The sequence below is a fragment of the Balaenoptera acutorostrata genome, chromosome 8, assembly GCF_949987535.1.
Source record: "Balaenoptera acutorostrata chromosome 8, mBalAcu1.1, whole genome shotgun sequence".
NCBI classification, from domain to species: Eukaryota; Metazoa; Chordata; class Mammalia; order Artiodactyla; family Balaenopteridae; genus Balaenoptera; species Balaenoptera acutorostrata.
The window spans coordinates 108,268,415-108,282,977 of NC_080071.1; the positions used below are offsets into that span (position 1 = coordinate 108,268,415).

Below are 14,563 nucleotides of genomic sequence, written 5' to 3' on the forward strand. Positions count from 1 at the left end.
ACTCTTTCCTGCCAAGGTCTTCCGTCGACATCCATGTTAATAGCATTTCAGCAGCTTAAAAACATGCTGGGAGCTGCCTAGAGGAAGGTGGGGTAAGGAAGAAGACAAACAGTGTGTCCATGCAAAGGATTTTTGCATACTCGCCTAGTAGCTCCCGTGGATGGATCTGAGGAGGAAGAATAGAATTATAGGGGTTGGTGGGTTTAGAGTGATGTGCATCGTTTAGGCCAGGAGTTTGAAATATCTTGTTAATTGGAATATCCACAGTTGGTGACCACAGGCCACCAGACCAGGTTTTCATTTGATCAATTTGCATTTTAATTTCCAGTGCTGCCAAGTTTAATAGACAGACTGGGCGATGCTAAAGACTCTGTGAGGGAGCAAGACCAGGCGCTGCTGCTGAAGATCATGGATCAGGCCGCCAACCCCCAGGTGAGGCGGGGCGGGGCGGGGTCCGGGCCTGCGGGCGGGCGCGGGAGTCCCCGCAGGGCGCCGGTGGGCTTCAGAGGAAAACTTTCGTGGTGCTTCATCTGGCCCCTCTTCCCCCCATAGGGTATTTAAACAATAAACCGCAGAAGGTATACCTTTGAATAAGTTAGTGGACTTAACATGGGTATCCAGTGCTTGGTTTGAGCCATTAGAGTCGAGCTTGTTTACATAACCGACTCTGCGCATCTCTGAAAAGAGGCAGCTGTGGTGTCGGGGCACTCAGAGGCCTGGCTGCAACCCTGGTCCCTGTCTGCTGGTGAGCTGGGGCTGCTGGGACGGACAGACAGGGGTCCAGCTGTCCATTGTTGGGGGGTGGGGCGGGGCGGGGAGGCGTCAGGAAAAGCCTTCCCAGGAAAGGTAAAGCCTGCATGGGCCTGAAAAGCTGAGCAGGTGTTTGGCTTGTGGATGGGGTGGGCACAGCTGTTCAAGCTGCGAGAGCAGTGTCAGTATGTGACCTTGGGCCTCATTTTCCTCACCCATAAAATGGGGACAATTTCACCTCCCTTTCAGGGTTGTCGGGAGAATTAAACACAATTGTATAAAGGAATGTGTTTTGACCGTTTTTAACCTGACATATGAGCATAAGTTACTATTTTCCAGCAAGCTCTCGAGAGCGTTAAATGAGCTGCTGGAGGTGGGGAGGGCTTTGGCACCTGTTGCGACGTGTCCCCCCCCCCCCCCGACCCCCGTGGGCCCCACGTTGGACGGGGCTGCAGAAGCTGCCCTCTCTCCTCTCCCCCCCGTCCTCTGCGCCTGCAGTACGTGTGGGACCGGATGCTGGGAGGCTTCAAGCACAAGAACTTCCGCACCCGGGAAGGCACGTGTCTCTGCCTGGTCGCCACACTCAACGCGTAAGTCTGGTGGGGCCTCAGGGTGTCCTCGGCTGAGCTTTCGCACCTGTAACTGTTAATTCTGAAATCATCACGAATCTACAGGAAGTTGTAGGGAAACGTCCTGGGAGGTGCCGCGCACCCACCTGTCGCCTTGCGTGTCTGTAGTGCAGGGTCCAGACCAGGAAGTTGGTGTAGATACGATCCACAGAGCTAGTTCAGGTTCTTCCAGGACGCACACGTGTCGTGTGTGCGTAGCTCTGTCACGGGTGCAGCTCCGGGTAACTCACTGCCATGTTCAAGCTGCAGACCCGTACCTCGCCCCAGGCGCCCCCATGCTGCCACTCATGTGCTCTTCAGCTCTGCAATTTTGTTATTTTATGAATGGAATCACACAGAATGTGACCATTTGAGATCGACCTTCCCCCCCCCCCCCCCCCCCGCAGCGTAATTCCCTTGAGATTGCATACATCTTGTTGCCTGAACAGTAGTTTGTTCCTTTTTATTGATGAGTAGAATTCCCTGCTATAGACATATCATAGTGTGTTTAACCATTCACCCGTTCAAGGACATTTGAATATTTCCAGATTTTGGTTATTTCAAATAATGCTGTTGTGAACACACATGTACCAGTTTCTGCATGAACAGAAGTTTTCATTTCTCTTGGGTCAGTGCCCAAGAGTACAATTGCTGGGTCATTTGGTAAATTCATCTTTACTTTGAAGAGAAACTGCCAAACTGTTTTCCAGAGTTGTCTGTATCATTTTGCATTCCCACCAGCAGTGTATGAATGATTCAGTTTCTTCATTTCCTCGCTAGCATTGAATGTTACCACTGTCTTTAATTTTAACCATTTTGATATGCGTGTAGTGCTGTGTCATTGCAGTTTTAATTTGTGTTTCCCTAATGACTGTTGATGTTGAACATTTTTTTAAAGTGCTTGTTTGTAGGAGAGCCTTTTTTAAAATTAAAAATTACAAATCACCTTTTCTGATTACGAAAGTAATGCTGTGTATGTCACAGAAAATTTACATAAAGAAGAAAATGATTATCGTCTATAATTCTGCCACCTTCAGATAATCACTGTTAACATGTAGCATTTTGTTCCAGCCTTTAGAGTTTTATTATTTTTAAAAACAAAATGGAGATTGTAACGTTTATATTACCTTATAAGTTTTTCTCTCTTAATGTGCTAGACCTTTTGGGACCATTTGGTCTCTGAAGCTTTTTTTTTTTTTTTTAAATTTATTATTATTTTTTTGGCTGCACCACATGGCATGCAGCATCTTAGTTCCCCAACCAGGCATCGAACCCTGTGCCGCCTGCAGTGGAAGCACGGAGTCTTAACCACTGGACTTCCAGGGAAGTCCCTGGTCTCTGAAGCTTTTAAAAAATGTCTCTAGCCTTTGCTTACTGTAGTTCCGCTTCTAAGAATTTGTCCTAAGAGAGTACTCAGGGAGGAATCAGGGAGAGTCTTGTTGGCGGAGGGTGTCTGTGACAGCGTTTAGTTCATGGCGGTGAACAGCTGGAGATGGCTGAGCTCTCCTCCAGCAGGGCAGCGTTCAGCTGGCGTCCTCTCAGCCGTTTATCGCAGCCTGTCTTCAAGCGGTTATTAACTGAACGTCTGGTGTGGCAGAGAGCCGCACAGCAGGGTGATTAGGGGAGGACCCCGGGAGCCTGCGGGTGGCTGAGGGCACTGAGTTGGCCAGAGTAGGGACCACCGCTGGATGCATGGTGGCGTCAAGACGGCAGGACCCCACGTGGGCGAGGCTGCGGCCGCGGCCTGGCAGCGAAGGGCTGGGCCGGGTGGAGGGACCCGAGCGGGGCGGTGGAGGAGGGGGGGGCTTGTCCTGAGAGGCACTCACAGTTTAGAACTCTGCGCGGAGGGGCCGTGCGGGTGTGCGTTTAGTTTAGAAGCAGAGGGGGAAGGGTAAGGGGCGAGCCTTGGTGGGAGGTGGCGATGGGCCCCGGGAGGGAGGGAAGGAAGGGGTGAGAGGGCGGAGAGGCAGCGTGCTTTCCTGTCTTCCCACCAACAGTAAAGCACTGCTTTTGTTTTCAGCTCTGGAGCACATACCTTAACACTAAGCAAGATCGTGCCACACATATGTAACCTGCTCGGAGATCCAAACAGCCAGGTGAGTGTATTTAGTGAGAAAGAGAAATCATTGGCTGTAGACAGTGAGGGTGCATTTTGGTTCTGGGTGGGACTTTATTTCTCTCTCTAGAGCTCCGGGTGTTGGTTGAGGTGATGCGCGTTAGTGCCCAGTAGCATTTATCAGCGTCTTTGATGGATGTGGGCCCGCTTTGCCCTCCTCTCCACGTTGGGATGGGCCCTCACTAGCCTGTAAAGTGATGTCATCAGACCAGCCTCCAAGGGAAGGTCACTCTGGTCACCATCTCTGCAGCTAGAGGGTGGGCGTTGGGAGGGAGCGACGCTGATGGCGGAGCAGCGGACCCCTTCTGGGGTGGGAGAGGTGGGCTGGACAGGGCCTGCGGGGGCCTGTCGGAGGTGACAGAGGGGGCCCACGTTTTGTTCTTGGCGGTGGCCACATTGGTGTATATAACTGTGGAAACACCTCAGACTGACCTGTGCATGTTATTTTATGTAAAGTAAAACAAAACCCAAAAACGTCGAAGCACCACTTCCCTGGTGTCGGGGTGGGTGGGTGGGCCTTTGGTGAGCAGTGAGCAGGCAGCCCGGGCCCCGGAAGTGCCAGTTCCCCCCCAGGTCAGTTCTGGTTATCACCCAGAGCCCTGTCTGTCACGTTGGCTCACACACATGGTTAGATAAGGGGCTGAAGATAGGAATAGTAACTTACAAAAGAAACGTACACCTGCCCGGTGAACGGCACGGGATCGGAGTGCGCAGGTGCACCGGTAGGTGGGTGTTCAGTGGGAAACACCGCGGTACTGCGTGACCCCCAGTGGTCTGGATACGGCAGATCCGTGGATGCCTGGAGGGTTGGCGGCCCCCCTCCCCACGCAGTGTTCAGGGGTCGACGGTACTTGGTGGACAGCATCTCACTGTCAGTCTTGACTGGCGATGGCTAAAGTGCCCTCCGTAGACGACGCTGCTCTCCCTCCACTGTCCCCAGCTCCGCTCCGAGGGCCCTTGGGTCGCAGAGCCTCCCGTTCTCTCATCCTTTCTCCCTCCTCATCTCTGCCGTTGATTCCGGTTGTGTTTCCCGCTCCCTCTTTGGTGCTCTGCTGTGCTCCTTTCCCATCGCCGGCCGCTCCTCCCTCTCTCTCGCTCGCTGCCGGGCTGTGTCCCTGGTCTCCCTCGCCTGCACCCACTTTCTTCTTTCTGTGCATCCTCTATCCAGCCTTCACTGAAAGTATCTGATGTTGGAAATTTGAGTTTTAGATATTTTTATTTCCTGGATCATACTTTATGTTCAGCATCAATTTAAAAATAACTGAAGCTACTTTGTATTTTAAAAATTTTTGGCTGTGCTGCGGCAGGCAGGCTCTTAGTTCCCGGACCGGGGACCGAACCTGCACCCCCTACATTGGAAGCGTGGAATCCTAACCACTGGGCCGCCAGGGGAGTCCCTAACTGAAGCTACTTTTAAAAAAGATTCTGAATTACCAGATGGACTACTTTGCCTTTTTGCCCCCTTAACGTCTTGTCTCCACTTTGTTTTCTGTGGAAAAAAGTCCTTTATGGGGGTCACTCCTTGAGGCTGTCACTGCTGCCACGTGGCCCCTTCGGTAGAGCAGGAGAGCCAGCTGGGCTGGTCGAGGCTCTTTGTTCCTCACTCGGGTGCCTACACTGGCCTGACAGGTGATGTGAGTATCCCCGCCGGCCTCAGAGAGGCAGCGTGCCGGGGTGAACGAGGCCGGGCTCAGTGGGCGGCTGTCAGCAGTCCGGAGTGGCAGCACCTGTGGCCAGTTTCCCACGCTGAGCATCCGAGGAGTCCTTAGGAGCGTTTCCCCGCACGTGTGCGCGTGTGTGCAGACACAGACACGCGGGCCTCACCTCCCCGCACCCGGGGGCTCCACGTCCGCTCCTCTGATGCTAAATAACCCACTTAATCATCCCTCCTTCCGGGGTGCGTGTGTATGTCGCGTGTGCTTGTGCTCCTGACTTTATTTTCATTTTCTCGTCAGTCTTTCCTGCTGGTCTCTGAACCCTGAGGGTCAGGACTGCCCCTGTCTCCTCTTTATCGCCCCAGGACTGCCTTCCAGTGGCCTTAGGACTGAGTAGACTCCCCATGGCTACTTGCGCGGTGTTCCCCCCTTAGCCATGGATGCCTCAGGCCGGAGAGGACAGTTGTGTGTTTTGCTGGTGCTGTCACTGCACTGGACCCCCGACCTTGTGGTCGGCTTCCATCCAGCTCTCAGTCCTCTGCGGGGGTGAGTGAGTGAGTGAGTGAGTGAGTGAGTCTGTGTGTGTGTGTGTGTGTGTGTGTGTGTGTGTGTGTGTGTGTGTGTGTGTGTTGAGCCCTGCAAACAGTCCTGCTCCAGAGGCTGTGAGTCCTTTGATACTGGTCTGAATGCAGAGTGACTCAGCTTCTCAGAGTGGGCGCCCATGCCCAGGCTTTGTGTGGCTCAGGATGCTTTTGGCTGCTGAAAGTAACTCAAAATCCAACTCAGAATCACCAGAGCAGTGGGGAAAATGTATCATCCCGCGTGTAGGGGGGGCCCGAGGTAGGGAGGCCCCAGGGCCTGGTATCGGCTCAGTGACGTCCCCAGGACTGCGCGTCCCGCTCCACTTCTGCTGGGCTGCCCACCCCCTGGGCTTTGTCCTCTGCAGCTCTGCTCATGGGCCCTGCGTGGTACAGCCCAGCCGTACGCGTGTCCCGCATGCCTGGCAGATGAAAGCCCGGTGCTCCTATGCGCCTCTCCTGTTTTCAGCTTTTCTGGATTGAAAGGTTCAAACGTAGGTAGAAGTGGAGAGAATGACGAACAGCATCCCCTCGGGCCCGTCCTCTGGCCTCAGCAGCTGACCAGACGAAGCCAGTTTACTTTCATCTTTTTCCCTCCCCCACCCCATTGTTTGGAAGCAAAATGTAGATTATTTTGAAGGAAATCTTAGACATTGGTTCATTTAATTCTTAAATACTCTAAGGGTAAGGGCTCTCCACCCCCGCAAGCCCCCCACATAACCTTAACACCGTTATCCCCTCCTGTCCCTCAGGAATGCCTGATTCTCTGCGTCACTAAGTGCCCAGTCCACTTGCACGTGCCCCTGAGTGTCCCTGCGTTTACCCTCTTCCGCAGAGTGGACGGGCGTCTTCCGGAAGCTTTGCTTAGGTTCCCTGTCGTGTCTCGTTGTGAGAGCCGCATCCCGTGCCGCGGTGTTAGCCCACTGTCAGGGAAGGGACCAGGGTTATGGGGTGGCTTTACGCTCGGGAGACTTCATCTCCCGAGCCGAGAACAGGGCCAGGGAGGACGGGGCCGGGGCATCCGAGACACCTGCTCGATGGGGAGCCCCCTTGTCAGATAGGGAGAACTCCAGTTCTGCCTGCAGACCTCTGACTTCATAGCTGCTCAGCTGGCCTAGGGCAGGCAGAGGTCGCCTCCGCAGGGCCTTCCCCCGCTACCTGCCATCTGTTTTGCTGAGGAGTTTGATCCGCATCTGCAGAGTCTAGAAGCATCTTGGGGTGTCTGAGGGGCTGGCGCTGATCTCAGAGCTCTCCGCAGCTGGCCCTGGGCTGGCTGGCTGGCTGGGCTTAGGGGTTAGGGGCAGGGGAAGGAAGCCCCCGCAGAGGGTTTGACTGGCACCTGAGGAATGGGCGGGCCTGGGACATCCTCTCTGTGGGCGGGTGGCTGCGGGGACGGGGTGGCTTTGGCCTCGAGGGGGTTTCCGGGTGCCCTCCCTGTCCCTGAGGGTGAAGTTCCCCCTGGAGTTTCCGCTGTGTAGGGAGCCCGTTCCTGGTGCCCACGTTGGGGTGCAGCGTGGTGTAGTGAGGTGACCGTGGGCCCCGGCAGGTGGCCAGCCCGCCAGGCTCTGCCCTCCTCTGTGTCACAGTCAGCAGTGGCCCTGTGAGCGAGGTCATAGATTTGAAGGCCTCAGGCTCTCTAAAGCCTTCGGCCAGGGCCCGGCAGGGGGAGCTTAATGTACGGGGCCCTGGTCTTTTGCTGTCCCTGTGGCCTGAGCTCTTGGGGTCCTTTGCGTGGCGAGCCTGCGGGTGGGCGGAAGCGCGTGGGGCCCTTGTGGCGGCCTGTGGAGGGGAGCGCTGCGTGGTCCCTTCAGCCTGAACCGACTTGCTTTGAGGGGACGCCCCTTCTCAGCTGGGCTACGATACTTTGTAGTGCCACAGACAATCTGTTCTTCTGTGATTCTTGAATCAAGGGTCGTTTAGACCCTCAGACGCTCTCTGGCCCTATAGCTTTCTCAGCCTGAGGAATAGCTATTTAAAGGCTAAGGTTGCTGGTCTGGGAGATGTAGATAATACCGGTCCCACCGGCCACTGTGTTGAGTGCTTTATGCATATAAACACGGGGCACAAACCGCTGGCCTGTGCCTGTGCACATACACGTGTCTGCAGGATGACTTCATTTCACGTGTGGAGTTTGGGTTTGCGAGTTGACATTTGGGAGGCGCGTATTTCTGAGTTTCCGCAGAAGAGTGAAGGTGGGGCAGAGCTGTACCTGTGCCCCACGGCTACCTGCTGGCAGCCGCCTGCCCGAGGCTGGCATCCCCCTTCCCCCGCCAGCGGGCCCCGGGCCGGGGCCATTGGTCATCGTGCACCCACCCTGCTCCACGCATCACGTTACCTGCCTGGACCGTGTAGCGCCCCCAGTTTGGTGCGTAATAGGCAGTCAAATATTTGTTGAATTGAATCTATTTTTTTTTCTTTCCATTATTTTTTTAAATCTCAAAGCAGCCTTCCATTTACGAAGGAGAAAATGGAGACTAAAAGAGTTTAAAACACAACATTGTAAAGCAGTTGTACTCCAATAAGGATGTATAAATGAATGAATGAATGAATGAAAGAGTTTAAATGCTTTGTCCAAAGTTATGCAGCCTCTAAATGGCCAAGTAAGTCCTTAGGCCTACTTTGACTCTAAGGCTAGTAAATTTATTAATTGATTGGATGAATGAATGAAAGATTCTTTAAATTCTATAGCGCTTTACAATTTCAGAAGTTTCACACATGATTTCATATAATCTCATAATAACCCCATTTCTCCTACCCCAGGATTGCCCCTCCCCCCTTCCCTCTCCCCATTGGCACCACTACTTTGTTCTCTATATATGGGAGTCTCGCTCTTTTGTTTTATTCACTAGTTTGTTGTGTTGTTTAGATTACACATATAAGCGATATGTTACAGTATTTGTCTTTCTCTGTCTGACTTATTTCACTTAGAAGGCTAGTCATTTCTCCACTGAATCCCTTAAACTCTTCATAGCCCAGACTTTGTAAGTAGCAGACAGGGTATCGATTGCTCTTTAAAGCGGGTCCCCAGTGTGATCTGCTCTGTCTCTGAGCAGACGTCATCACTAGAAAGTAAGCAACGGAGATGCACTTGTCACTGATCCTCAAGACAGAGCACTGACTGCTTTTGTAAGATGTGCCTGTTTCAATATGGAAATGTTTCCTAACATCAGAAATTATTTCCTCTCCAAAATAAACTGGTAATCTCTGTTAGTCAGCTCAGGCTGCCATAACAAAGTACCATAGACTGGGAGGCTTAAACCACGGAAGTTTGTTTCTCGCGGTTCTGGAGGCCAGCAGTCCCGAAACAGGGTGTTGGCGTGGCTGCACTCTACTGAGGGTTCTCTTCCTGGCTCTCCGACACGTAGAGCTGTCTGGTGTCTCTCTTACAAAGACGCCCCTCCTATTATTATCAGGACCCACTCTTACAACCTCATTTAACCTTAACCACCTTCTTTACAGGCCTGTCTCTAATGGCCATCATCAACATATGAATTGTTTCCGGGGGCGGGTGGGTCACACACACAGTTTGGTGCATAGCATCAGGCTTTGGGTGAGAAGTAATAAGAACCTAGAATTTGCCTTTTTCTATCACAAGGGGGAAAATTGTAAGCAAAATTACCTATCGTATACCGCTGTTAAATCAAAGGGTAACTTGGCAGTGTTCAGAGCTGTAAACTGTTTGTACCCCTGCTTCTTTCCTCTCTCCTTCCCTCTCTGTTTCTTTGATTTCATTGCTTGAGACCAAATCTGCAGTCGTGGTTGCTCTCTTGTCTTTGCCCGCTCTCCTCCCCTCGGCACCCCTGGGCACCCCACAGGCTGGCCTTGAGTCCATTGGATTTAAAAACTTTTTTTCTTCCCACCTTTCTATTGGCAAAATTTTAGACCTATAGAAAAATGGAAAGGGTAGTATAGTGAACACCCATATTTACCATTTAACTTTTATCACATTTGTCTTATATCTCAATGTGTATGCACACATGTATACACACACACACACACACAGAGAAATAGACCTTTTTTCTTGAACCATTCGAAAGTATCTGTCACACCATCTTTTTACTCCTAGGTACTTCAGTGTGTGTCTGCTAACAACAGGGATATTTTTGTGTAGTCACATGTTTTCACATCCAAGAAATTTAACACTGATACAACTATAATGTTTGGTATACACACAGCCCATATTCAAATTTCCCTGTTCTGTTTTTTCTGTGTGTGTGTTTTTTTTAAGTCCATTCTGTCTCTCGAGCCTTACATATCGCGACCTTTCTTTTCCTATCTGTGTTTGGCCAGACCGCTGCCTTGCTCTTCCTCAAGTGTATGCCTTGCTTCTCTGCTTTCATGCCTCTGCTCAGGCTGCTTACCTTGTTGGGAGCCTGTCTCATTCCATCTTTCCCTGGTAAAATGCTGTGTTTCTAAATACATTTTAAGTGGTTCCTTCCTCTTCCATAAACTGTTTCTTGGTATCCTCTGGTGTGCTGTCTCCCTTCCCTAAACTATGTGAGCTCTTTGTACTCTTCTGTGTAACATTTATTACATCCTGCCTGCCCTGTGTTAAATGTAGAATTTATGGACTTTTTTTCCCATCTCCCTTTTAGAACTATGAGCTTCTTGAACGCAGTCTCCGTGTAGCCTCTACCATCCTTTTTTGTTGCTCCCTGAGTATTTGTTTATTTGACCTACATCCAGAATGCTTCACATGGTGTTTTATTTTTAGAATAATTCATTTATTTGTAGTGTTTTCTATTTTGGAGAGGTGGTCTGGTTTCTAGACATCGTCTTAAAGGATGGAAAGAACTAAGGGGTGTGGACTTTAGCAGGTACATAGGGATGGGATCTGAATTTTTTCCTCCTCTTTGGAACTGTGCCCGCAGAGTCAAAGCTGTCAAACACAGCTGTGTCTAGTCCCATGCCTCTGAGGGGTTGTGTTTAGAATCGCGCTGGTGAGTGGGTGATAAACTTGGGGTGTTGTATAGCCTGTTGTGTCCGCAGCAGGAAGTGCTGGGGAATGACACAGAGCAGCTGTAAGATCTCTTCTTTTACATCTAGGTTCGAGATGCAGCAATAAACAGCTTAGTGGAAATTTACAGACATGTAGGAGAACGTGTGAGGGCAGATCTCAGTAAGAAAGGATTGCCACAGTCCCGGTGAGTTCAGACTTTTTTCCTTTCTTCTGCTCTTTCCCCCTGTACTCCTTCTCAGTTAACGTCTTGGTTTGCACTGCTTATTTTGTTGTGGTAATTTTACTGAAAGAATATATGGTGAGAGGATCGGTGGATGGAGATCTCACCCAGATCACATGTCAGGGGCCCCCTTTCATTCCACTTGCTCAAAAGTAAGACTTTCTCACCCAGACATCTAGCCAGGTCCCCTGCCACATACCGATTTTAGAAGCATATTTAAAAGTGTTTGGTGTTGGAAGATTCAGCGTTCTCTCGGTTCATACGATTCTACATTTTGTATACACACGACACCTAGTATAGTAGGGGCTTGGAAAATATTTGTTTGAATGAAGCCTTTCCAGGATGAGTCTGGATAGAAACTTATAAGTAATAATTCTGGAAAACATCTTTGAAATGATAGCCTTCTGATCAGGAATGCCAGTCTCAATGTCCAAGTCTCCAGTGCAAGGAGATCAGTGTCTTACCACATCCAGGACAACTTGAGTCCACAGATGTTTCTGTCGTAGTCAGAATTTTAAAAACAATGAAAAATCACTCATCTATGATTTTACCTACGACGGAGAAATCTTACACCAAATGAATTCTAAGCCTTTTGCCCATCCAATTCCATTGTGGGAGAAAGTGATGTGAAAATCCTGGGAAGTTAGGCCTGGATGGGACTCACAGAGCGGCTTGTCTGGGCCTGTCGCTGTGTCCACGGGGACAGCAGAGGCCCGGCGGCAGGAAGTCGCTGGAGAGATCCCCCAGCTAGGAAGTCAGGGCTCAGACTGAAGTCCTGTTCTTCATTTTCTCCACCCCGTTCCACAGCAGAGCGTACGGACTCTTGGGCATCTGGATGTGGGATGGAATGTTGACATATACAGGAGCCCCGTCTGCCGTGAGGCCCCTCAGCCAGGTGTGACGGGAGTGGGCCACGTAGCTTACCCTGCAGTCGGGGTGCCTGGAGCACCTGGGGGGCGGGCATCTTCCGTTGTTGAGAGTCACATCTGACCCCAGTGTTGTTCTCACCATGGCCCCTGTAATTTTTTTTTTTTTTTTTTTAAGCACTACAAGACTTTATAATGGTGCTGGCAATAGTCCATGCTAGCAGACAGTGTGATCCATGAGCCCTGGGGGAAGGGTCAGCAGGGAGTGTGGCAGAGACCACCCGTGTATACCGAGAGCCTTTCAGTGGGACAGAGTCAGCAGATGAGAATACAGCGACTTTACGTGTTTTTTACAAGAGGCAATCTGTGAGAACAGGGGTTTTTAATTCCTGTATTTCATGAACCTCAACCTTCTGGTCTTTGACTAGATGGTGAGAACACTTAGGAGGGAGCTGCACTAGAAAGTACTGACCGGACTGTTAGGGAAAACTGGAGGGTGCAGATGAGCGGGAGGGCAGCGGCGGGTGTAGGGGTGGCTGTTCAGTGACGACGTCACCAGCATCGTCAGGGAAGCAGGCCTTGGGCAGCGAGACCCTCTCCTGCTCCCGCCCGGCGTCACCACGCTGAGTAGCTCACGGTGAGCCTGGGCTAGGCCGTGACCGGCCCCGTCTTCCCCGTGGGATTCGGGGGTCGTGTCCGACGGTCACTCTAGCAGCCGACGGCGGGGAGGCGACATGGTGAACCTAAGATCTAGAGAGCGGAGCACAGGAGGCAGCTCACTCCGCAGGCCTGCTTGCAGGGGCGGCCCGGGCTGCGGCCTGGGGGCTTGGATGTGGGGGGCTTCCACCATTTCCACAGAGTGGGCCGGGGGTGGGGGGGGTCTCTTGCTGCAGCCCGGCCGGGGCATGGCTGCCTGCCTGCTTTCCCGCGGGGATCTGGCCATTGTGGAGCCTTAGGCCGGGGGTGCCTGGGTGACCAGCGCTCGTGAACCCTGCACTCAGACTCAACGAGCTCTCCCGGTGGCCGGTGTTCCACCCGCGGCGTCACAGCTTGTGGCTGGGGAATTCAGCGTGTGACTCTAGTGGGAAGCTTGCTCGGGTTTCTGTGGACTTCACCCCACACGCCCGTTCTCTTTGCTGATTTTCCTTGTGCGCTTTTACCGTAATGATCACAGCTGGGAGTGTGGCTGTGTGCTGAGGCCTGTGAGTCCTCCTAGTGAATCATGAAACCTGGGGTGGTCTTGGGGACCCCCCCACGGAGAGTGGTTCAGGTAAGGTCCCGCCCGGAGCTGGGGTTAGAACCTTCTCTTCCAGATTCCCAGTCATGTGGTTTCTTTCCCCCCGTCACCCCCCACCCCCTTTTAAAAAGGAAATATTAAAAAGAAGCTACAGAAGAGTTAGAGCCTCTGTGAACAGGAATAAGAGTTTCCATTATCTCATGTTAGCTAAAATCCTTCCTAAAAATTCTGGACCGAAAGGAGAGGGTGAGCCTAAGGAAATGGACCCACATCTTTACAGCCATTATTGTAAAAATCTGGCAGACACACAGTGCTTGGAGAACTAGGCTGTTAGTTCTTTACAAACGGTAGTGAAAGGATCGGAAACTTCATGTTTCTTTGTATTTATGACAAGACAATTACATAGGATCTCACACTGTGAGGGCCAGAGGCTCCGGCCGCCACCTTAATTTTGTTGGGGACTGTCTCCAAATGGAACAAGGCATGGAAAGGATCTCCTACCGTTGTTTGGGAAATTCAGTATCTGCTATGTGTGGCTCTAAGTGGCTGACTGGAATACTTGAATATTCTAGACTTCTTTTACGTCATTACAGGGTTTTTTTGTTACTATGTGAGAACATAGGAGAGTCTTCAGCTTGGCAAGATTCCATAGCACTAACAAAACATTGTGGAATTTGCTTAATGTTTTCTAAAACTTGCGTTTAGTCCTGGAATAAAAACGTTATCCTCTTCCGAGTTTGTTCATTGAGTGAGTGCTATATTTGAGAAGAAGATTAATTGAATCTCTAGGAAACACGTGATGAAAAAGAATGCCTTCCTAATGTCAGCTACCTGACTTAGGGAATAAGAGTAATGATCTGATTTTGGCAGTAGTTTTCTTTGCCCATTTCACAGCTGGGAAAAGAGACTTGTACGTTCTCAGCTTCACTTTGGAGGAGCTGGAATCATGCTTTGGGGCCATGTGTTCAGTAGTTATTGGAGTATGTCATCTGCTGGCTAAAGTCACGTTCCTCCCGAGAAGGGGGTGGAGAGGTTCGGCCCAGTCTTCATTTTAAGAGGTGTGTCCCCTCCGTGGGGTGTCAGCACAGCTGAGCTGCGAACTTCATCAGCGTAGTATTTGGCCATTTTCCGTTGTTTTACACGTATTGTTTTCACAGTTCACACACGTGATGTGTTCAGAAAACAGGTACTACAGGATTCACTTCTAGCTGTCCGTTTTACGAGGCCATACGCTGTAGGATATTTGTGAGGTGTGCTTGGAACTAAGGAAAACGTCAGTAGGTGCCCTGTCCCTCACTACCCAGGGCTTCCCTTCACAGACAGGTACTGTCAGCCTGCGTGCACACTCACTGTCTCCCCACTGTATGTGCCAGAATATATTTCCATTCCATATGGTGTATTTTAGTTTGCGAAGCTTTGGTAAAAAGATCACTGGTGTTAACTTTCTTCTGGAACCATCACCTGGGAACCAAGCTCCTGAAACAGCAGCAGCCTTAGATCTGATGATAGTTTAAGATAGGACTGAAGCATGTCCGTGGATGCATTGTAACTATTTGTTAAACTTTTCCTTCCT

The 14,563-nt window shown here is 51.0% G+C and overlaps 1 protein-coding gene across 2 annotated transcripts in view; it reads left to right on the forward strand.

Moving 5' to 3' along the window:
• Positions 1-14,563, forward strand: part of CLASP1 (cytoplasmic linker associated protein 1) — a 264,971-nt gene that overhangs the window by 88,538 nt on the left and 161,870 nt on the right. For both annotated transcript variants that reach the window (XM_057550862.1, XM_057550863.1), the window contains 4 exons: positions 329-432; positions 1,249-1,340; positions 3,379-3,454; positions 10,754-10,851. In XM_057550862.1, coding sequence (XP_057406845.1) covers positions 329-432; positions 1,249-1,340; positions 3,379-3,454; positions 10,754-10,851 — 370 coding nt within the window. The remainder of the gene's footprint in view (positions 1-328; positions 433-1,248; positions 1,341-3,378; positions 3,455-10,753; positions 10,852-14,563) is intronic.